This window comes from Odocoileus virginianus, chromosome 31 (genome assembly GCF_023699985.2).
Source record: "Odocoileus virginianus isolate 20LAN1187 ecotype Illinois chromosome 31, Ovbor_1.2, whole genome shotgun sequence".
Lineage (NCBI taxonomy): Eukaryota > Metazoa > Chordata > Mammalia > Artiodactyla > Cervidae > Odocoileus > Odocoileus virginianus.
Window position 1 is genome coordinate 9,779,225 of NC_069704.1, and position 24,799 is coordinate 9,804,023.

Consider the following 24,799-nt stretch of genomic DNA (forward strand, 5'->3'; position numbering starts at 1 on the left):
ATGACCACTGGAAAAACCATAGCCTTGACTAGACAGACCTTTGTTGACAAAGTAATGTCTCTGCTTTTTAATATGCTATCTAGGTTGGTCATAACTTTCCTTCCAAGGAGTAAGCATCTTTTAATTTCATGGCTGCAGTCACCATCTGCAGTGATTTTGGAGCCCAGAAAAATAAAGTCAGCCACTGTTTCCCCATCTATTTGCCATGAAGTGATGGGACCAGATGCCATGATCTTAGTTTTCTGAATGTTGAGCTTTAAGCCAGCTTTTTCACTCTCCTCTTTCACTTTCATCAAGAGGCCCTTTAGTTCTTTTTCACTTTCTGCCATAAGGGTGGTGTCATCTGCATACCTGTGGTTATTGATATTTCTCCCGACAATCTTGATCCCAAAGCTTAGTGGCTTAAAATAACAGCTGTTTATTTGCTCACAGTTCTTGGGGTGGCAAATTGGGCTGGGCTCAACTGGGCTGTTTTTCTGATGTTTACTCGTGTGTTTGCAGTCATGTGATTGCTCAGCTGGGTCTGGCTGGTCTAAAATAGCCTCACTCAGGGACGTCCCTGGTGGTTCAGTGGCTAAGACTCTGCACTGCCAAGGTAGAGGGCACAAGTTTGGTTCTTGGTCAGATAACTAAGATCCCACATGCCATGTGGTGCATGCACGGAAAAACTTTTTTAAAAATTAAAATAGTCTCAGTCATACAGCTGGCATTTGGTGCGATCTATTGGATGGGCCCTGTGTGTTAAACAGGCTAGCTTGGGCTTCTTCCTGTGGTGGCAGTGTTTCAAGAAGGTGAAAGCAGAAACTACTTGGCCTTTTGAGGCATAAACTCACCAAACAAGTTACAAGACCAGCTCTGATAGGAGAAGCTACAAAGAATTTGTGGCCATTTTTAATCTATCACACTGGGATGATGTTGGCCTGAAGCAGGGTGGTGGGTAGAGAGAAGTGGAGAGATTTTTATTTTTCAGATATTTAGGAGTCAGAATTGAGAAGTCTTGGGGATTGTTCTGGAACACAGAGGAGAGGGTGAAATTACAAATGACTCCTAGATCCTTTGGCTTAGGTAATTGATAAATGGTGGTGCCCAGTACTCAGACAGAAAAGAGGAAAAACAGGTTTGGGGGGAAGATAATGTTTCCAGTGTGAGTCATGTCAAGGATGAAATGTCTTTTAGACATCTAGGTGGAAATAGGCAGGAAGTAGGTGGATATGCAGATCTAAGGAGAAGTCTGGCTAGAGATACCAGTTTGGGAATCTCTGGTGCCTTCAGCTTACGCCAGCTTCCAGGGGGTCTGCAAACTCAGAGCTGGAACATATTACCAGGCAGGGAGGGATCTGGTAAGTCAACTCTGTAGCTGCGCTGAGCCTAGCCTAGTATCCCAGGCAAAGTAATCAGTCTCTCCTGGTTGAAAGTTGCCAGGCTATAATGAGAAAGAGGGATTAAGTTTCTAGGCAGAGTCCTCGGCTCTGAACAAAGATCAGTGTTGTAAATGGCAAGAAGGTAGATCCCAGCTCCTGTCAGGAGGAAGTCTGCTAACAACAGACCACTGACAGATGAAGTAATGAATGTATCGTCACTGAGGGAGCCTAAACAGAGGCTAGAGGAACTGCGATGCAGAGGCTTGGACGGGATTCCCTCTCTGGGCCCAATGATAGAACTCCATGGCCAGCCCTGACACTCTATGAAGGTCTTCATTGAAGGCAGTTCTGCTGGGAGATCAGCACTGCAGGAGGCACCTATTAGGGTGCAAAAGAAATGTTGACTAGGGTCCTTGCCATTCATTCGTTTGTTCATTCATTCAACACGCCACGAGCAAATCCTGTGCTCTGTACTAGGAACAGAGAGATGAAAAGACTCTAATCTAGAAGAAATTCAACTGCAACTACAAAAACTGTCTTGTAGCTGCTGTTAGTTTCTAGAACCATCTTCCCATTGGATCTCAAGAAGTACTCCAGGGTCTCTTTGCTATGGTGTTGGGTTGTAAAGGTTTGATGAAAGAAAGAATAAAAGGAATAGGGGTGTCTGAGACCCGGAGAAATGTACAAGGGGAGGGATCTCTGCCTGAGTGGAATCAGGGAAAACTCTTAAGAAATAAAGCAACATCCCTATCTGAATGAATAGTTTAAAAAAAGATATTTATTAAGTGCTTTCTCCGTGGCTATTACAGTGATACCTTGTTTCCTTGTATTATACAGATTATCTGGCATTGGTGGTCTTGAACATCTATTAATCTTGTTTTCTGGAACCTCGTCCGGGCACTGTTGCAGTAAGAAGGCGGCGGGACGCTCTCGGCTCAACTCCCGAGAGACGTCCTGCGAGCGGAACCCGGGTTCGGTGGCTGACGAGCGCGCCCGGAGGGTTTTCGCAGGGCTCCAGACCTAGCGACGCGCACCTTCGTTGCTAAGGGCTGAGGCGCCGGAGGCTGCGGAGCCTGGAGGCTGTGGACGCCGTCGGGTTCGGCGTCCTCGTTGGGCCTCAGCTCCCGGCCCTGCCGGCCCGCCGGTGGGTATGGAGCCCGAGGCGGGAGGAAAGGGCGCAGCTGACTGGAGGGGAAGTGGGAACCCTCGCGCTCTCCGAGCCGAAGCCGCCCGACTGGCCAAAGCGGGGAGGGGATTCCTGGGGCCCGCGTTGGGTTGGGTGGCCTTATATCCAGTCTTGGTTGAACACCCCTCCATCCACTCCCCCCCCCACCCCCCCCGAGCCTCATCAAAAATAAGCTTTGGCCAAACGCTTAGAAGAGGCGCAGGGCATTTGTGTGATCTGAAAGGAAAAACTGCGCAGAGTTTGTCCCCACAATTTGGGGCAACCTTGGGAGTTCTGACATAGTGCCGATTCCCTAAATGACCTTGGGCAAGACCCTCTTATTCTCTGATTCTCTCTTTCCCCTACCTCTACCATTAGCAGGTCATATCGGACCATTTCCTACTTGCTTCTACCTGTGGTTTTGTTTCTGTTTGAGCTTTGGTTTTAGATTCCTTGGCCTTCCAGAGTGTGGTTTAGGTGAGTGCAGGAGATCTGGGGAGAAGGAGGGGGATATTAAATCATCATTTACATGAACAGTGGACCAGGAGTCCAGCCGAATAAGATCCATTGCCCCAGCTTCACCCCTTTGTGACTTTCGGAAATGGAAAAAAGTGCAAGTGTTAGTCACTCTGCGACCCAGTGGACTGCCAGCCAAGCTCCTCTGTCTGTTGAATTCTCCAGGCAAGAATACTGGAGTGTGTTGCCATTCCCTTCTCCAGGGGATCTTCCTGATCCTGGGATCAAACCCGGATCTTGTGCATTGCAGGTAGATTCCTTACCGTTTGAGCCTCCAGTCCCAGTTTCTTCATGGAAAGTGACAGGTGGAAGTATTCTGGAGTGTACCAAGGAGTGTTGCACTGGAAAGTTAAAAGAGAATTCTCTGAATTATGTTTAGAGTGACCATTGAGGGGTTTTCCTGGCAGTTCGGTGGTTAAGGTTTCGTGCTTCCAATGCAGGGGGCACAGGTTGGATCCCTGGTGAGGGTACTAAGATCCCACATGATCCGCAGTGAGGCTAAAAAATTAAATGAGATAAAAATTTAAAAGTAGAGTGACCACTGAGGATCTCAAAGGCCTTTGGAGAGTAGATTGGGGCAGAAACGGGTCCTAGAATTCAGATTTAGGCCTCATTTGACCTGGAACCAACAAAAACATTGAGAGCTGTATTGAATTACAGGGTTTCCCAAGTCCTCTGTAGTGTTTCTAGGCCTGATATGTGGAACGGGTCGGGGTGACTGCTACCTGTAGAGTCTGTTATTGGACAGTATTAAAGGACCCAAATATTGTTGGGGGCTTCCCAGGTGGCACTAGTAGTAAAGAACCCACCTGCCAATGCAGGAGACATAAGAGGCATGCCTTTCCTGCGTCGGAAAGATCTTCTGGAGGAGAGCATGGCAACCCACTCCAGTATTCTTGCCTGGAGAATCCCGTGGATTGAGGAGCCTGGTGGGCTATGGTCCACGGGGTTGCAAAGAGTCAAACACACCTGAAGCAATTTAGCATGTACACATATACTGTTAGGTCCTTAAAAGAAGCTTGCCAAGCAGACTCTCCCACCTTAGCATTCCATTCATTCATTCATTCAAGAGATACTTGCTTTGCTTCTGTTTTCCTAGGCCATGCTTAAAGTGCAAATACAAAAATGAATAAGACATTTTCCTTCCTCTCAAGTATACTGCAGGTTCACAATATAAACTATGGCAGATGACTTGAATAGTGTTTTCATTTCTTAGCCTACAGCAACATGGACATTATCCAAGTACATATATTTTGTTCTCAAGATTTTAAATCGCCTTGCTGTATCACATCTGGGCTTCCCAGGTGGTGCGGTGGTAAAGCATCCTCCTGCAATGCAGAAGGCACGAGAGACGCCGATCCAACCCCTGGGTCAGGAAGATGCCCCCGGAGGAGGAGGGCAACCCACTCCAGTATTCTTGCCTGGAAAATTCCATGGACGGAGGAGCCTGGCGGGCTAGTCAGTGGGGATGCAAAGAGTCAGACACACCTGAGCGAGAGGAGCATCCTTTCCTTTCATATGATATCTAATAAAATGAATTCTTAGCCTTAGTGTGATCAGTCACTCTGATCAGGAGACATTGGCTTCAGTTTAATGTGTTCCAGGCTCACTTTCACATGTGTATATTCTCTGTGTGTATTTGTAATGTATGTTTAATATGTGTGTATTAAGGGTAGAATTAATAATAGTGAAAACTGCCACTTTTAGCATTGCTGTCTCTGTCAATCCAGTAACAATTCTGGTAGTCATCATTTGTTACTAATAATCTACAACTTGAACCAAGAGTTTGAAATGCACTAGCTTTTGCAGACATGCAGTATAGTAAACTGGTAGGGAGCAAAGCCCCTGGAGTCCAAATGCCTATACTCAAGTTTCAGCTAGGACACTTACTTGCAACTTATGTGTGAACTTGGGCAAGTAACTTAACATCTCTGTGCCTGACTTTTCTGACCTGCAAAATGAAGATAGTAACAACGTCTGTCTCAGAGGCTTGTGGAATAGATTAAATGAGTTAAATATAAAGCGCTTAAAAAAGTCCTCGGCATATTTAAGTGCTGTTTTAAAAATTATTTATTTATTTGGTTGGGTTTCCCAGGTAGCTCAGTGGGAAAGAATCCCCCTGTGATGCAGGAGACTTGGGTTTGGTCCCTGGGTCAGGAAGATCCCCTGGAGGAGGATGGCAACCCACTCCAGTATTCTTGCCTGGAAAATCCCATGGACAGAGGAGTCTAGCAGGTTGTAGTCCATGGGGTTGCACAGAGTCAGACCCAACCTAGCTACTAACCAAGAGCAACAGCAAATTTATTTGGTTGCTCTGGGTCTTAGTTTTGGCACACGGGATCTTTAGTTGCAGTGTGTGAGATCTAGTTCCCTGACCAGGGATGGAATCCTGGCTGTATGCATTGGGAGCTCGGAGTCTTATTCATTGATGTCCCTAAGTGCTATTTTTAATCTTCACAGAAGCTGAATGATAGAGTTATTATCCTATTTTACACATAGGAAACTGAGACTTAGAGAGGTTCAGGAACTTGCCCTAGACCAAATGAAGCAGAACTATAATTCAGACCTACGCCTCATTTCAAGGCTAATGCGCCTAATGAAATATTATTCTATTTTGTGCTGCTCTTAATAATTAGAATAAGGTCAATCAATATTAGAGTTTATTTGAATTCTTAAAATTGAGTTGTTAAAATGCAGTAAAGCTGTTTCTTCTTTGTAGATGTTTATAATGGAAATTCTGGGCTAGAAGTCAAGAGCTCTACCTAGTTAGAATTTTGAGCAAGTAAATGTTTCTGCCCATATTCTGCAGATCTTTAAATAGAGTTTATATGTGATGATTTTGAGAAATTCTTTCTACTTAAAGTATTATTTTAAAAATTCATACTTAAAGTATTATTTTAAACAGGTGAATTTGCCTTTCTCACAAAAACAGTAAACTGGGAAGTAAGCAGTCACTCCTGAAGATTTTTGATGAATGAAAATCTTACTATGAGTAAAGTAAAAATATTTAATGATGAGTTTAAATATATCCTATGTTGCATACTTTAAAGTAGTTGTATAATTAACATTATGGTATAGTTTCCCTAGTTATTGGAAATGTGCAAGTTATAAAATCTTTGAATTTTGCAAGATAAATCTTTGTGAGGGGAAATGACACTTAACAATCTCTTTAATTAACAGTTTCTTATTTACCTTGTACATCTCCTTCCAGTACAAACATATGCTTAGAGAAGAGATTAATCTAATTGTCTTTTCACTAATTACAGAGATTAGGAAGTGGCTGCCTGAACTATTTTCCAAAGGATAACTTTCCAAAGCAGCAGTTCACCAAGTTTACAAAGTTTACAGCTTTGCAAATACGGCAGCTCACCAAGAAGATCCTACTGGCTTGGGCGTAAGTAATTCTAAAGATTTTCTTTTCCTTAGATTGTCCCATGCTTCAGATAGGAAGTATGGTTCTCAGAAGATACCAGCTAAAAATCCAATCAGTTTTAAGCAGAGTCAATCCATTTATAGCATCAGTGACCTAGATCTGTGGGTGGCATCTGTCCTTAGTTTGATGGCAGTGTTAAAAAATGGGTTAGGTTGGCAGATAGGAAGCCCTGCAATCTCTTATCTAACTACAGCAGGACAACACTACAAGCTTTTTGAAAACTATCCTGGAATTTTTCCTGGGGACATATTTGTGGTAACTGAAAAACTAGATTCCCCTCTTGCTGGGTGTCAAGCCAAAAAGACACAAACAAGCCAAAGAGCAGAAGAAAGGATTTAGAACTTGCATCAAGTTGGGAGAACAGGGATATTTGCCCAAACTGTGTCTCTCAGACCAGCAAAACTGGGAAAGTTTTAAGATAAGAGTGTATGCATATTTATGAAAGGATTCGGGTAGATATGCATATTCATGAGGGGCTTGAGTAGAGGAGAGTTCAGCCTAGATTTGGGACACAGGTTGTCAGAGTCACAGCTTTAGTTGATTAAGTCACCAGGGTCAGCAGAGGTCAGCAGCATCATTCCTTAAGTACCAGATAGTCTTGTGGTTGAGTGAGTGAGGGGGTTTGGATCCTGCAGAATAGCTCAAGAATGTGCCTCTTGCTATCCTTTACCTTCGAAACAGAACTGGGAGTGCTTTTTAAAAATTTCTAAAAATTATCTAATATTTTGGCTCTGCTGGGTCTTTGTTGCTGCACAGGCTTTCTCTACTTGCAGTGTGTGGGCTTCTCATTGCAGTAGCTTCTCTTGTTTCGGAGCACAGGCTCTATCGGGCTTCAGTAGTCACGGCTCCCAGTCTCTAAAGCACAGGCTCAGTAGTTGTGATGCCCAGGCTTAGTTGCTCCATGGCATGTGGGAGCTTCCTGGACCAAGGATCAAACCTATGTTTCCTGCATGGGCAGGGGAATTCTTTACTCCTGAGCCACCAAGGAAGCTCCAGAACTGGGAATTTTTACAATTGATTTATCATCTCTCTGGAGAAGGAAATGGCAACCCACTCCAGTATTCTTGCCTGGAAAATCCCATAGACGGAGGAGTCTGGTAGGCTACAGTCCATGGGGTTGCAAAGAGTTGGACACGACTGAGCGACCTCGCTTGATGTGGTCAAGAGCAAGCCTTCTGGCCAGGCTTAGATCACATAATGTCTAGGCCTATAATGGCTTCTCTTATGTCAAAGAAGTTCCATCTGGTTCTCTTCCTCTGGGAACCGTCTGCTCTATCTGGCAGCATGTGTGCTTGTTACAGAGGACCCTACCGTGTCTGAACTAGAAGAGCCCTTCAGTTCAGTTCAGTTGCTCAGTTGTGTCCGACTCTGTACTACCCCATGAACTGCAGCACGCCAGGCCTCCCTGTCCATCACCAACTCCCGGAGTTTACCCATACCCATGTCCATTGAGTCGGTGGTGCCATCCAACCATCTCATCCTCTGTCATCCCCTTCTCCTCCTGCCCTCAATCTTTCCCAGCATCAGGGTCTTTTCAAATGAGTCAGCTCTTCGCATCAGGTGGCCAAAGGATTGGAGTTTCAGCTTCAACATCAGTCCTTCCAATGAACACCCAGGACTGATCTCCTTTAGGATGGACTGGTTGGATCTCCTTGCAGTCTGAGGGACTCTCAGGTGTCTTCTCCAACACCACAGTTCAAAAGCATCCATTCTTTGTCGCTCAGCTTTCTTTATAGTCCAACTCTCACATCCAGAGCCCTTAGGTTGCTATTTCACAACACATGTGTTTGTCACACCGTGTAAGCCGCTTGAAATACAGAGAAGGATATGAGAGTCCCTCTTCTTGTGGAGCATACAGTCTGCTAGTAATCTTGGAATCTGGTGTCCATGTTTATACGTTAGAGGGGAGGCTGAGGCACAGTGTGGAGGATCAAGGATCTCAACGACACAAGACACGAGTGAGATGAGGCAAGCCTGGCCCCAGAGCCCGGAGCTCTTGATGCCACTCATTGTGTTCTTTCCACTGCATTTGCTTCTGTTCCTTGTCAACTTGAAGAATATTCACCACCTAAAAGTTGAGAGTTACGTTTTATTTGGTAGGAATTTTTAGGACTTCATGCTCGGGAGGCAACATCTCAAGTAACCCCAAGAGAACTATTCCAAGGAAGCGAGGGGGTGAGCTCGGGTATATAGGAGTTTTGCAATAAAGGGCCGATAGTCTGAACATCAAAAAATTATTATTAATTAAAGAAAACCACACACACACACAAACCAAAAAAGAAAACCAGATGCATCAAGCTAGGGAATTTAGCACTTTTCTATGTATGGGAGGATGCAAGAGTCTGGGCTCACTGAAACCATTCCTTTGATCTGCAGGATTATTTTCATATCCTGAATTTCCTCAGGACTCACCAGCTCACTGTAATCTGTGGCTGCAATTCCTGAGGACTATGACATCCTTTGTTTATGGCAGGAAATAGTCCATTTCTCACTGGTTACTTGTTCTTTTCAGGTCAGTTCCGGCAGCTTTTAAATGTAGGTGGAAATTCTTCTGGAAAACTGGTGGGTTTTTTGTTTTTTAAATGTTTTGTTTTTGTTTTAATCTATTTTGTTGAAGTATAGTTGATTTACAGTGTTGTGTTTATGTCTGCTATACAGTAAAGTGATTGTTATACATATATATACACATATTCTTTTTCATTATAGTTTATCATGGAATATTGAATATAGTTCCCTGTGCAATACAGTAGGACCTTGTTGTTTATCCATTCTATATAGTTTGCATCTGCTAGTCCCCAACTCCCAGTCCATTCCTCCCGTTTGCCCCCTTGGCAGCCACAAGTCTCTTCTCTCTGTCAGTCTATTTCTGTTTTGTAGGTAAGTTCATTTGTGTCATATTTTAGATTCCATGTATAAGTGATAACATATGGTATCACTTCCTCTTTCTGACTTACTTCACTAAGTATGATAATCTCTAGTTGCATTCACACTGCTGCAGATGGCATTATTTCATTCTTTTTTATGGCTGAGTAATACTCCATTGTGTATATATGTACTACATCTTCTTTATGCATTCATATCTCAGTGGACATTTAGGTTGTTTTTATGTCTTTGCTGTTATCAATAAATAGTGCTGCTATGATCATTACAGTACACTTATATTTTCAAATTATAGTTTTCTCCACATATATGCCCAGGAATGGAACTGCAGGATCACATGGCAACTCTGTTTTTAGTTTTTTTGAGGGACCTCCACAGAGTGGAAAGCTGTGGGTTTTTTTTAAAGGTAATGATATGGGACTTCCTTGGTGGTCCAATGGTTAAGACTCCAGGCTTCCACTACAGGGAGCCTGGGTTTGATCCCTGGTCCAGGAACTAAGATCCTGCATGGAGAATACTTGGAGAGTTTTAGCTGTTATTTCTCGTTATAGACTATTCTTCCTATAACTATGTGGGCTCGTCATTCCCATAAGAAACTCACCTCCTAGAATTTCTTTAAGCAGAGCCCTGGAAGAGATGGCGACTGGGTACTCCCACCTGTAACTTCTGCCATCTCAGGGGACAGCTAATTGAGTAGCAGACGAACATTTCCCAGAGTAGCTGAGATTAGGTCCTAGTCATATACCTTCAGTTCCATCAGACGTCCGCGCTGGCCACATATTCTGATCTCAACATTAAAACCGAGATTTTTTTTTAAATTTACATATTAACTCTTTTAAAAATAATAAACCTTTTTGCATGTAAACATAAATTTATGAAAAATAAATATACTTTTGAAAACACACAAAAATGTTTGATTGGAAGAGAGCGGTATTGTTTTACATTTTTTGCAAATCTCTCTATTTGGCTTAAACAGAAGACAGTTGAATTCTCGTATCTGCTTCTGAATTCAATCTATTGTACTATGTTTTTTGTAGTATAAGAAGAAAGTCAGGACTCACATAGAGACATAGTTGGAAAAAGGATTTCACAGACTCCCTGAAAGGGTCTCAGGTATCCCCAGCAGTCCCGAGATCTCACTTTGAGACCTGCTGGTCAGGTCATTACCTGTATTGTCTCATTTGGTGTCACTGTCTCCCACATCTCATTCTTATTACAGAATAACCTCATGACCCTGGAAAGTATTTAATAGCAGTCCCACACGCTAGGAAGGTTATAGCCTTTTAGAATAACTAAAGCTCTTTTCCAAGAAGCTTACTGGTGTAGATTGTTTTTTTTTTCCTTTGGCCTTGCCTCAAAATTTATGGGATCTCAGTTTCTGACCAGGGATTGAACTCCAGCCATGGCAGTGAAAGTGCCAAATCCTAACCAGTGGACCACCAGGGAATTCCCAGTACTTCATTCCTTTTAATGGATGAATAATATTCCATCCTATGCATAACTCACATTTTGTTTATTCATCCACTGATGGACACTTGGGTTGTTGTTAGCTTTTGGCTATTGTGAACAGTGCTGCTCTGAACAGACATGTATAAATTTTGGGTTGAACACCTGTTTTCAGTTCTTTGGACTATATACCCAGGAGTAGAATTGTTGGATCACATAGTAATTCTATGTTTGACTTACTGGGGAGCATCTTAATATTTTTAAAATTAGTTTTGTTTTTGTTTATCTGCAAATGCCGTATGGAGGAATGGTGCCTTCCCAGGGCCATAAGAGTGAGGCAGGGAAAGGAGAAAAACCAAATGCCTACAGTTAGTCTTTTTTTAAAAAAACAAAAAAAAAAGGGTTTTAACATAACCATACTACCTACCATTCTTGTGCCTCACAGAGTTAACAGTGTGTATTATTCCTTTTACCAAACAGGGCACACACCTTCCCGCAGCCACAAGGGATGCTGCGCCTCATGTGCCGTCTGAAACGAGCTCTTCCCCAGAAGGTCCCGTGCAGGTTCTGTCCAGTGATGGGGAAACTGCAGAGCAAATTCAAACACAGCACTTACAAATGCAGGTACAGCAGTCTGCCCTCGGGTGGGGTCCCCAGTTTTGTGCCCCATGACAGTTCTCTCCTGTGGAAAGAGAAGGCCCGGAGCCACTGTTGATGCCCTCCCTGATCAGTCAGTTTGGTCTGTTTCCTTCTGGATAAGAAACATCTTGGTTGCTAGGGCCTACAGCCCCATGGCGAGGGGCCCCGTGGAGATGATTCCTACATCTTTGGGAATCATCTCTAGAGTAAGCAAAGACTCTGGGTTTCTTCTTTTGTCAGATGCCAGTCATTCACTCATTCCGAGCATTTACAGAGTCAATAATGCCATTCCTGGTGATGTCAGTGTGGCTCCTTTCTCTACTCCCTTTCTGTCTTCCTCCTCAGCATGGTCTGTAGTCCACACTCTCTTCCCCTTGCTCCACTGTGCACCCTACACCGTGGGGCTCCTCATTTTCCATCCTCTCTTTAGCAGGCCAGATGGATTTATCGAAGAGAGGATTCAAACTAAAGCCTTTCAAGAGTACAGCCCGGCTCACGTGGATACCGTCTCTGTTGTTGCTGCTCTGAACTCAGACCTCTGTGTCTCTGGAGGAAAAGATAAGGTGGGGTTTGCAGTGCTTTCCAGGGAACCAACTTTTTGCAGAGAAGGGCAGATGTTTGGAAAGGAAGTGCTGGCTTTGCATTTCTGGCAGCAGGGTTGAATAGTGTAAAAATATTTGCTTTAGAGTTAAAAAGGCTGGGTTTAAATTCCTACTCCGCTGCTTCCTGTTACTTTGGGCAAGTCTTTTCATTTTCTTGAGCTTCAGGCTCCTTCTCTATTAAATGGGGGTAGTAATGCCAACCATCCAGAATAGTTGAGGATTAAATGGGAAGATGCTCAGCGCTCTGCAAGACCACCCACATGCTTTTTATAAATGACAAGTATTACTCCAGCCTATCCATTTTTACACCTGCATGCACACAGGAGCTATTTGTCAGCAAAAGGAAAGTTCTAGTCTCTTTTATACCTCTCTTTTGCCAAAATATCTACCAATACTTCGAGACTGCTCCCATTTTCAGTGTAAATTTGGTTGCTTTATTTCCCTAGTATTTGGATCTGTCGTAGAACTCAACCTAGGTTCTTGATAGCAAAAATGCTGGTTCTTTCATAATAAACAATGCCTCTAATTTTCTATAGCCATTTAGAATCTTCAGATTCTATTTACATACTGTATTTCACTGATTCTAAGATGCATGTTTCCACATTGTAACACCTCTGAAATCAGGATGCATCTAGAAATTGATAATAACATCATTTAATTGGCAGCATTTTGTTGTAACATCTAGACATATGAACTTATATTTCTATGATCCTCACCTGTGAGGGGTAGATAGTGCAATGATTAGCCTCTCTGTTTTGCAGGTTATGAAACTGGAATTTAACTAGGTCATAGTACTGAATGACAGAGACTGGGCCAGAGAATGCTTCTGAATCCTGTTTAGGGGGAGAAATACAACAAAATACTAAAATATATTCCCGGAAAAAGGATGGGAAGAAAATTTTCATAATGGTTCTCTCTGGCAGACAGGATTATGGATTAGATTTTTTGAAATTAAAGAATAGTATGGGGACTTCCTGGTGGTCCAGTGGCTAAGACTCTATGCTCATAATGCAGGGGGCCCCGGGTTCAAGCCCTGGTCAGGGAACTAGATCCCACATGCTGCAACTAAAGATCCTGTGTGCTGCAATGAAGATTGAAGATCCCAACTAAGACCTGTCACAGCCAAATAAATAAATAAATATTTTTTTAAAGTATGATCTGCTCACAACAGTGTAAATATACTTTTTTTTTTTTGGCTGTGCCACATGGCATATGAGATCTTAGTTCCCCAGTTCAGTTCAGTCACTCAGTTGTGTCTGGATCTTTGGGACCCCATGGACTGCAGCATGCCAGGCCTCCCCGTCCATCACCAGATCCTGGAGTTTACTCAAACTCATTTCCATTGGGTCAGTGATGCCATCCAACCATCTCATCTTCTGTCGTCCCCTTCTCCTCCTACCTTCAATCTTTCCCAGCATCAGGGTCTTTTCAAATGAGTCGGTTCTTAGCATCAGGTGGCCAAAGTATTGGCGTTTCAGCTTCAGCATCAGTCCTTCCAATGAATATTCAGGACTGATTTCCTTTAGGATGGACTGGTTGGATCTTCTTGAGATCCAAGGGACTCTCAAGAGTCTTCTCCAACACCACAGTTCAAAAGCATCAATTCTTCGGCACTCAGCTTTCTTTATAGTCCAACTCTCACATCCATACATGACTACTGGAAAAACCATAGCTTTGGCTATACAGACTTTTGTTGGCAAAGTAATGTCTCTGCTTTTTAATATGCTGTCTAGGTTGGTCATAACTTTTCTTCCAAGGAGCAAACGTCTTTGAATTTCATGGCTGCAGTCACCATCTGCAGTGATTTTGGAGTCCAGAAAAATAGCCTGTCACTGTTTCCCCATCTATTTGCCATGAAATGATGGGACTAAATTCCATGACCTTAGTTTTCTGAATGTTGAGTTTTAAGCCAACTTTTTCACTCTCTTTCACTTTCATCAAGAGGCTCTTCAGTTCCTCTTTGCTTTCTTCCCTAAGTGTGGTGTCATCTGCATATCTGAGGTTATTAATATTTCTCCCGCAATCTTGATTCCATCTTGTACTTCATCCAGTCCAGCATTTCTCATTATGTTCTCTGCACATAAGTTAAAAAAGCAGGGTGACAATATACAGCCTTGATGTACTCCTTTCCCTATTTGGAACCAGTCTGTTGTTCCATGTCCAGTTCTATTGCTGGACTATTGCTTCTTGACCTGCATACAGATTTCTCAGGAGGCAGGTCAGGTGGTCTGGTATTCCCATCTCTTGAAGAATTTTCCACAGTTTCTTGTGATACACACAGTCATAGGCTTTGGCATAGTCAACAAAGCAGAAGTAGATGTTTTACTGGAACTCTCTTGCTTTTTCGATGATCCAACAGATGTTGGCAATTTGATTTCTGGTTCCTCTGCCTTTTCTAAATCCATCTTGAACATCTGGAAGTTCACAGTTCACATACTGTTGAAGCCTGGCTTGGAGAATTTTGAGCATTCCTTTGCTAGTGTATGAGATAAGTACAATTGTGGAGTATTTTCAGCATTCTTTGGCATTGCCTTTCTTTGGGATTGGAATGAAAACTGACCTTTTCCAGTCCTGTGGCCACTGCTGAATTTTCCAAATTTGCTGGCATATTGAGTACAGCACTTTCACAGCATCATCTTTTAGGATATGAAATAGTCAAGGATCAAACCCATGCTCCCTCCACTGGAAGTACAGAATCTTAACCCTTGGGCCACCAGGGAATTCCCTGAATCTGCTTTTAACACTACTAATTTGTATACCTAAAAATGATTATGCTGGTAAATTTTTTTTTTTAAGTAGGGAAAAATAATCTAATCCCATGTAGATTTTCCTTCAGCATCTATACCCAGAACCTCACCCTAAACCAGATGCCCCTGCGGAGTGTTATCCCAAACCCATCATTAAGGCCCAGACACTTCAGCGGAGTGGCCCAGGGGCTCTGGAAGAGACCGAGAGCTCAAACTAGGGGAGCATGAGGAGCGACACTACAATGAAACTTTGGTAGAGAGGGAGAAATTAGGTAGAGAACAAGATAAAGGCTTGTTGTTTTCAGCTAAACAAAAAAAATCAGTTAAGCTAAAATATTCTAATGACTCTCTGCAGACAGTTGTGGCCTATAACTGGAGAACTGGAAATGTGGTGAAAAGGTTCAAAGGACATGAGCGTGAAATCACCAAGGTAATTGTCATATGATTAGCATCCCAAGGAAATTTGGAATTGAATAAAGGAATGTCTGTAGCTCTAGGTAGTAAGAGTGGTTGAATATTTCAGTGTTAAGGAAAAATGCAGAGGTTTCATTTGATGTCACTGTGTGAAACCCCACTCACACCAGAGCAAACCATTCACTCAGCTATAGTTACAGGTATAGTAAACACACATTTTTGTTTCATTGTTAAGCCCTTCATAGCTTCCCAGGTAGCGCTAACCCACCTTCTAGTGAAGGAGATGTAAGAGACATAGGTTTGATCCCTGGGTTGGGAAGATCCCCTGGAGGAGGGCATGACAGTGTTCTTGCCTGGAGAATCCCATAGACAGAGGAGCCTGGTGGGCTACAGTCCATAGCGTCGCGAAGAGTTGGACACGACTGAAGCGACTTAGCATGTAGCACAGCACAGGTAGTCAACAGAGAAGAGCTGAGATTAACTCCCGCTGCCCTGTCCTAACTTACCAGGGTCAAGTATCGAAGCCTTACTAAGTGTTTACTCTAGGTAAGAAAATGACAAACTCTCCATACTGAGGAAACTTTTAGTCTAGTTGGGGAAATTTTTTAAAAGCCAGAAGCAGTTAAATAAAAGTTAATTTGTTAAAGAGCATGACAGAGTGGACTGAGATTCCAGCGAAAATGACAAGAGAATGTCAGATTATATAACTCCCCTCTCTGAAGTCCACCTACATGAACCAAAAATTCAGAAGCAAACTCCATCGTAATGAGACTAAGTTATCAGCCACAGTCAACACAGCACAGACTCTATTTAACTGCCAGATACAGTGCATTTTGAACCAGGCTGAGAGTGAACACCAGGCTCTGGCACTTTTATCTCCAGGCTTTTTCCATTTTTAACATCCAAACAAGCACACTGGAACTTTCTTTTTTTTTCTTTTGAGCAGATAGCGTGTATTTACAAATCGAGCCAGTTCTTCAGCGCCTCTCGTGATAAGACGGTCACGATGTGGGACTTGCAGAGCTCCTCACAGCCAAGACAGCGGTTCTCTGGCCACACCATGGTGGTCACTGGACTGACCGTGAGTCCAGGTGAGGCAAAGCCAACGTCTTCCCAACACCAGCACTGTGGTACTTTCTGAAAAGCCCTGTCCCACGTCTGTCTCATGGACCATCTTCTCGCCATTGTTCCCTAAGATTCATCACAACTGTGTACCGGCTCCCGTGACAACACCCTGCTCTTGTGGGATGTGGGGACTGGACGGTGTGCAGAGAGCGCTTCAGTCTCCAGGAACCTGGTATGAACTCAAACCTGGTCCCGAGCAGGGCAACAGAAGGGAGCCTGGGTGAGGAGGAGCCCAGGAGAGAGACGTGGAGACCCCATGACCAGGCCTTAGAGTCTTGGGTCCTAATTACTGCTCACCCCTAACCAAGGTCTGCTCCAGAGAACAACTCCACTAGTTTATATTGGAGTTTTAAATGGTGTCCTCACTTATGCCTTCAAAACATAAGTTATTCCATATCTTCTGTGGGCCAGGCACTGTGCTAGAAGCAGGGTTAGTGGCCCAAGGCTTGGTTCCTGGCCTCCAGAAGCTCACAGTTTATGCTTATCATGTGTTCAGTATATGTAACATTATGCAGAGAAATAAGCATGACCTTTTGCTATTTGTGTAATTTGATTTGCGTATGAAGACCAGTGTTTTCCGGTAGCAGACTGATGTCAACTCCCCTGCCTATGAGGTTAGTCATACCTGGGATTAAAACATGGATACATCACTTTTTAGCTGTATTAACCCAAGAAAGTTACTTGAAGTCTCAGCATCTTCATTTATAAAATGGGGAGAATTATATCACCTGACATGGCAGTGTCCTTTAGTGGTTGTCAGACATTAGTCATGTGATCTTTTTGAGTTTTGAAGACAAGTGCCAATGGCAAGATGTGCTTGCCCTGTGCCCTCCATATTTGTGCAGGTTGCGGGAAGAAATGAAAACCATGTTACCTTGGGTTGTTTTGAAAACTGTTTCACGCCTATCCAGCAGGGGGCTGCAGGGATCAAGGGAAACGAGGACACTCTTCCTGAACCCGAGGAGGCCTCAAGTTAGGGTTTCATTGGTCCCACTTGAAAGCAGAGGCTGCTCTCCTTAGCTGCCACTCGGCCAGTGGTGCTTGAGTTTCAGATACTCTAAGAGTGCTGCATGCATTTTGGGGCTCACGCCTGGTCCAGCTGCTTCCATTGCTGCTGATAACCTAGAAGCTGCAGGTCAAACATGACCGGTGGGCCTCTGCACCACATAAAATCCCTCTTAAGTCAGATGTGCTAGGCTCAGCATCCTTGAGAAGTGATGACAGAGATGCTGTTTAGTGACATTACAGAACTTAGAAGCGGAGGAATGGCGTGGTGTGGAGAAGTTTTGAAACTTTTGCATTTTCCAGGTCACTCACTTGTGCTGGGTCCCCCGAGAACCTTACGTACTCCAGACCTCCGAGGATAAAACCGTCAGGTGGGCTTACTGCGCAGCAGTGAAGGGGTTTCTGGTGAAGGTCTGGGGCTCCTGTGCTCACCTGCCTCTGTTCCTACTCTGCTTCTTGGCGTCGCTGTGCCTCTCCCAGGGCCTTCCACTCCTCTGCCCTTTGCTAGAGCTGGCGTCTCTCTGATCTGGCCCCGCAGACCACCTGGAGAGAGGTTGAATGGCAGGAGGTCAGCTTGTTCTGGCTGGTTTTCAGAAGCAGCTGATTCTGACAGCCCTGACTGTGAGAACGGGTTCAGATTAACCTCAGGGTCAGTCGCTTACTTGTCCCACCCCTTCAAGTGGCCCTTACTGGGCTCCAGGTGTTCTCAATCACTCAGCACTCAGAATCACCATCCCGGAAGTCAAATGAAGTAACTCCTTCTTAGACTAGAAAACATGACCAGAAACAGTGGATCTCAAGAGATTCTTCTTAGAAAATGGTAGGAAGAAGATAACAAAATTGAGACAAGAGGTCCCCAATTGGTCCCCAATTGACCCCATGGGCCAGTTGGCCAAGGCCTATAAATATTTTGTGTCTGACTCTGGAATGATGCCTGCTTCTGTCCATCGTGATATGTATCTTTAAAAATTTTTGTTAAATCACAGGCACAGAAATATTCTCTCTTGTCTGTTGAAAGTCGTACCCCAAAGGACCAAATTAACAAATTAACTCGAACAATTAAGATGCTTGGTCTAAATTCCCATTAATTAGATCTCAAAATAGAAAGAACTCAGATGTCATTCAGTTTGGTTATTTCCTGACAGCGTTAGCGTCTCTGAGACCAATCTGGTTCATGTTGCTGTTTTTGGGTAAATCACAGCGTTCTGTTCTGACTGGTCAAAGCCTACAAAGAGCCAAGACTTCGGCGTTCGCAGGCAGTCACGGGGGCATTTCAGCACATTTACTGCAAACTCATTCCCTGCCGTGATTTCTTTCAGACTGTGGGACAGTCGGGGGCTGCAGGTAGCTCATACATTTCCCACCCAGCAGCACATCCAGACGCACTGCGCAGTCAGTGAGGATGGACACAAGTGTGTCTCCTGCAGCAGCGGCTTTGGAGGGGAAGGCTGTGGAGCCACGGTGAGAGACTGCGGGGTCCAGGTGTTGGGGTGCTGACGAGAAATGACTTCCTCTGACCTCCTGCCTGTCCTGGGCTACACAGGCAGGCCTATTCCAAGTGCATACTGTACGGGAGCCTTTGCATTCTGGATGCTTCTTTCAAGAAAACTCCATTGCCTAAGCTCTCTGCATCGGTCATAGAAAAGAGAAATGTGATGGGAGTCAAGATAGGAACGCTTTAGACACAGAACCACCTGCTAATGTCCCTGATCCCAGTAGAGTTTAGAAAGGAGATGACCTGTTTGAAGAATCAATGTGTTCCTATTGCATATGTGGTCACAGTAAAGGAATTCAAGTTCTTTGGGAAGCTTAGGGCTCTAGTGTTGGTCAAGGGCCCACCGCATCCTGAACCCATATACCTTTCCTTGCAGTTAATTTCAGAATAGATTGCCTTGGCTCCTCCAGAGTACCTTGGATTTCTCACTGTAAAATATTAGTTAAAAGATTTATCTAGTATCCAAATGGGATAACTACAACTCCCATTTTATTGTACATTTATTACGTGCAAGGCACTGGGCTGAGCACATCATGTGTGTTATCTCATTTTATCCTTAAAATAATCTTGGGTGTTTGGTATTACTGTAGTTCCCATTTTACAGATGGGGAAATAGAGGCATGGCAAGTTGAAATCTCTTGTACAAGACCGCACTTCTCATAAGTGGTAGGTTGAAGTGTTGAATCCCAGGCTTCTGATGTAGCATTTCTTCTCCAAGCTAAGCATTTGCATTTCCAGCTTCTATAGTTGTTTCTTGGACAACGAGTCAGTGTCCAGTGATTTCATTAATTTTTGGACACAATTCCATGTGCTCTTGTCTGTGAACATTATTCTCCAGGTGTAGTCTGATTAGTATCAACAGGAGTGGGCTGGCAGAACTGTTGTCTCCCTTGTTATAAAATCTAGTCTTCCTGTACCGAGAGTCAGTGTCTTGATATTAAATCAGAAGGTCTGCACCTGTATATACTTATGAGAAGGTACTCCTAACTGTGGGGTCCCCAGGGGACCCACAGATGCCAAGAGGCTGATATAAGGCTGCTCTTGAGCTGTAGTAGAAAATAGGCTATCCTCTTTTGTCCCACTGTGCTGTCATGATGATAATGAAGAAGGCAACAACCCCCCGGTTAAACCATCTTTAACCTGGCTTGTTTGAGACATAGTTACTGCCTGACTGGATGGATGGATGGATGGGAGGGATGAAGATAAGGGTGTCTGTGTGAGGAGGTGGGTTGAGGGAATAGCATCATGAGAGTCTGGGGAGAGGATACTAGAGAATGAAGCATTTCTGAAGCTGGGAAATATGTATGCAAGCCAGCCCCTGTCATTACTTTGCAGCTATGGGACCTAAGGCAGACACGGAACAGAATCTGTGAGTACAGGGGGCACTTCCAGACCGTTGCGTCCTGTATCTTTCTACCCAGAGCTTTAGCCTCGATGCCTGCAATTGCTACCTCATCACATGACTGCAAGGTGAAGATCTGGAATCAAGACACGGGAGGTAAGGAGCCTGCCTCTGGTGCTTCTCAAAGATACATGAAGTCCTGCAGGTTTCCTTAATACTCTTTCTTCCATTGCTCAGCATATATGGAGTCACCCATGTCCTGCCACTGTCCACTCCCATAGTGGTTAAGAAATGACATCAGGAAACCAGATTCCCTGTCCAACCTCTGGCTAGGAGCTGTCACCATGTAATCCCTGGTATCATGTTGTACAGACGCCTTCCTAAAAGCTCAAATGCATCTGGTTCTTTCATTCTTTCTACCTGTAGTTCCTCATCATGTTTTAACTTGTGATGCTCAGAATGTCTGGAAAAGCGAATAAGAATTGCCACTTTAAGATTCATGTTCAAGGGCTGAAATGAGAGCCTCAGTTCGGTGGGGGTGAGGTGTGGGGTAAGGATAGTCTCAGAAAGACTGCCCTCTCTTGACTCTGCAGCTAAGGTTTGGTATCTAGAAAGGTCATGCAAAGCGCCAGAGAAAGACATGCTTTAGGGAATAAGCTCCCCATAGTTTCCTCAATGTGGTGGTGTGCTGGAGCCAGCTTCTGCTCACTGACTGTTAAATATTCAGGAATATTTAATATGGTCATGGCAGGAGTATTTACCTCACAAAAATTGGCAAATGCTGTGAATGAAGGTTTTTTTTTTTCTTTCCAAAAAGCCAGTTTACCAGCATCCCACTGCCTTCATACTATTCTGTCCTGGACACTGGCTTCTGGCAGACACAGGGCTAACGTTCATTTAGAGACCCTCAAGCCAAATCCCTTCAACAGTCATCTCCCAGAAACTTAGCTTCTAGCAGGGGATAGGGTCGCCCCCCTCAGACGTGTGGGGTCATGTCTAGCGGCTTCCGTAGTGAGTACAGTCAGGTACCCTGACCTGAGCTTGTGGGAGGAGAAGCTGTTCTAGATTCAGGGATCAAAACCTGAGACCAGGGAGGACCAGGTGTGAAAGCGCCACTCTGCCCGCCAAGTGTGCACGTGTGCTCTTAGAATGAAGAGCAAGATGCTGATGGAGGCGAGTGGGTCAGCTGGCAGCCCCAGACCGCCCTGCAGGTGCCCTGTCATCCTTTGTCCTAAAAGGACAAAGCAAGACCCCAGGGCGGCGCAGCTGAAGATCAGTGTCCTTATCTTTTGCTCTGCGCTTTGTTCTCTGGGCGCGCACCCGAGGGCAGCGTTTTAACACGGCCTTGCAGTGAGGCCCCAGTTGTCCAGTGTACTTCCGGGTGGAATACATCCTGTGCTGATGACCTGGGGTCGACCTTCCCACTGAACGCTCCTCAGAGGCACCGAGTGCCTCTCGCACCTGGGTTAGATGCATATACACAGCACGGGCTTCATTTCTGTGGGCTTCATTTCTGTAGGCTTCTTACAAAGACGGCACCTTTCATGATATGGCAGCCTTGGTCTAACGTGCCGGTTCCCCCTTCCTCCCCAGCCTGCCTTTTCACCTTGTCTCTGGATGGATCAGGACCTTTGACTTCCCTGGCGGTGGCCGACACCATCTACTTATTGTGTGCAAGTTTCAGCAGAGGAATTCACTTACTCGGGGTGGACCACAGCCAAGGGCTGGAACTGCGGGAAGTGGCGGCATTCTGAGGCCAAGAGACCTTCACTGGACAAGAGCAAACTGTGGCTCCTTCTTTCTCAGTGTGACTTTGTGTTTTTTCATGTTCTCTTGAGGGGAGGGTGATGTGGAGATGATGTTCTTTGCTTAGGTTCCCTTGGAAGATATGTCAGTGTTAGAAACCAGTTTAAGTCAAAATCAGGTGTAGAGATTAGTAATATGGACTCAAATATGGGTCTCAATTGAAATTAAATCAAAGTACAAGTTTTAGTGAGCTTTGGGGACTACTCTTTAAGAAAAATGAGTTTATGGGCTTCTTGCCTTTTGAGATGGCCCACATTCTTGTCTGTGGAGTGTTTCTCCCAAGGCCGTCTTACCTTCTGAGATGGATTGCATTTTGTTCATGGAATGTGTGTCTTTCTTAAAAAAAAAAAAAAGGTTTATGGCTCAGAACGATGGATGTGGACGGATGTGGATGTAAGAGGGAGAGTCAGAACACAGGTCTGAGTCCACTGAACTGAGCTTTTCCATGTCTCCACAAAAGAGTGTAGCGGAGAGAGAAACCTCTGTGGTTGCCTCACAGTTATCTAGGTGGGAAAGGTTAGTGCAGCTCCATGGAAGAAATGGATTGCAGACATGAGATTAAGCGCTAATCACAGCCCCTTCCCAATGTGAAGAATCAAAGTTAGGGCACGGAAGCAGGGCAAGCCACCAGGGCAAGTGCTGCATGAGCAGGGCCACAGTGCCTCGCCCGGAGTTAGGCGGATTTTCAAACCCATCCCACGGATAAGGGAGTGCAGAGATGAAAGCTAAGAAGAATTTCATTTGTGTGTTTTAATATTTTTACTTAGCGAGGCAAAGGGAATGTCTGCAATGACATTGGAACACATAGAAAGAAGTAGAAAGATGGGCTCAGCTGTGCCAGCCGCCGAGCCCCCGTCGGAGAAGAGGAGCAGCCTGCTCCCGTCTGTCTGGGTGGTCCCCAGGAGATTGGTCCCGAGCCTAGTGGTCACAAGCCTGCTTTCCTCCAGGGAAAGTAGACTCACTCCTGCCTCCAGGCAAGCCCACACACAAGGCAACTGAGGCCTGGAAAGTCCCTTTCTGATGAGTCCCAAAGAGTCCTCTCTGGCCCTTGCCTGTCCCTGATACCAGTGGCTGGCAACCTTCTTCCATGTCCCCCTCTTGCTCCTCTTTGGGGCCAGCTGCCCCATGCTGTCTCCAGCCACTGGAGAAGAGCCTCTTAAGCTGATGCAGAGCATCCATCAGACCCAGGTTGGACCCTCCATTTCCCCATGCAGCTGGATGATCTTGGGAAAGTTATAAAACCTCAGTTTCCTCACTTAGAAGATGGAGCTCATAATCCTAATTTGCTCACAGGGCTATTTTGAGAATTGGACCATGTTAAATGCCAAGCAAACTGTTGGATGCTTACAGTTGGCAGCTCCAGCTCCTCACTGCCCTCTCTGCCCAGACTAAATGCTGTCCTCCCCATGTGACACATTCACCACTCCTTCACCCATCCTCCTTAGATCGTGACTTCTAACCCTTCAGTCATTGTTCAGCTTCCCTGTGATCCCTTCAGTTACAGATCTTTGAGCCCTAGAAGGACGTGGTGGGAGAGGAAGCTGCCTCACTGAGCACCAACAGGTGGCTGAGCACACATATTCCCACGTGGTTGTTAGTACCCTGTCACAGATGAGGAAACTGGGGCCTGGGGACATGCAGTCCTCTGCCTGAGGTTATACATGTGGGGAGGAAGGGGAGGAGCCCTTTGCCTCAGCCCTTAGCCTCTGCATGATGTCACAAAGTCCGCTTCAGGAACTCTTAGACCATGACACTGTGTCTTTTCTAGACCAGTTATCAACTTCTTGGCTCCAAGGAGATCCTCCTGACAAGGGGCCTGGGAGTAGTAGACAGGTGTCTCAGGGAAAGCCCTAGCGAGTCTTAAACTATTAGTGCTACAACTGAGCCCTTTTTCTAGGAAGAAGACAGAGAATCTAAGGGAGTGGGTTGGGAGGGGTTCCCAGGGAAGACTGAGAAAATTAAAGGGCTCTGACAAGCCCAGTTCTATTACCAATTAAATCGTTTCCCTACACTCTACACCTGCTTGATGTAAAAATTCCTTATCTGTGCATTTTAAGTAGAAAATAGATTCATAAATGCACATTTTTATAAGATTTTTCAGTCTTTTATGCCCTAATGCATTCATTTGGTCATCGAACATCTCATTTTAGAGGCTATTCCTCTAAAATCACATAAGGGAATCTTCCAAAGACAGTTGACTTTTTTTTTTTTCTTTTTTGGCCTTACCACACACAGGCATTTGGGATCTTGGATCCCTCACCAGAGATCAAACCCATGTCCCCTGCAGTTGAACTGTGGAGTCTTAACCATTGGACTGCCAGGAAAGTCCAGCTTTTTTCTATGAAAGTATTTAAGCCCTTGGAATCTGGCTAATTATATTGCAAAATTTTTTAAAATTCATATATTTACTTACATAAGTTTAAAATATTTATATATTAATATTTAAGGAAAATGCATAGTGATTATTAATGACCTTTTTAAAATATTTATTTGGTTTTTTTGGTGGCTTAAACTATCTTATGAGGACCTTTATTTTTTCTAAAAGGTTAAAAATAACCTGGAAAAGGGTGTTTTCTTTAAAATAACTACCTGCAAGTATCGTGATGCAGTGAACATAATTGGTATCCCCACAGTATCAGACAAGTCCTGATTATCACTGACTTCCTGAACAATGATTATTAAAGAAGGTTCCTGAAGAATTCTGAGTTTACAGTCACCGAAACAGAAATAATATCTGATCTTTCAGGACAGCAGCAGAAATGTGCCTTCAGATATGTGTTTTCAACATTGGTATTGAGAGAGATTGTTTTCAGTCTATAAGGA

At 44.4% G+C, this 24,799-nt stretch overlaps 1 protein-coding gene across 3 annotated transcripts; it reads left to right on the top strand.

The window, feature by feature from the left end:
- The first annotated feature begins 2,395 nt into the window (after positions 1-2,395).
- On the top strand, positions 2,396-24,069 carry WDR31 (WD repeat domain 31). 3 transcript variants are annotated; one of them, XM_020906636.2, is made up of 12 exons: positions 2,396-2,505; positions 6,309-6,436; positions 8,988-9,037; positions 11,282-11,425; positions 11,871-12,003; positions 15,145-15,219; positions 16,150-16,294; positions 16,400-16,500; positions 17,637-17,704; positions 18,653-18,794; positions 20,164-20,326; positions 21,764-24,069. In XM_020906636.2, exons 4-12 carry the CDS (start codon positions 11,310-11,312, stop codon positions 21,922-21,924), a joined length of 1,104 nt encoding a protein of 367 aa, XP_020762295.2. In that variant the 5' UTR covers positions 2,396-2,505; positions 6,309-6,436; positions 8,988-9,037; positions 11,282-11,309; the 3' UTR covers positions 21,925-24,069. The 3 variants fall into 3 exon arrangements, with proteins under 3 accessions (XP_020762295.2, XP_070315368.1, XP_020762294.2); XM_070459267.1 differs by having other exon boundaries at positions 11,874-12,003; XM_020906635.2 differs by lacking the exon at positions 8,988-9,037.
- Positions 24,070-24,799: the final 730 nt, after the last annotated feature.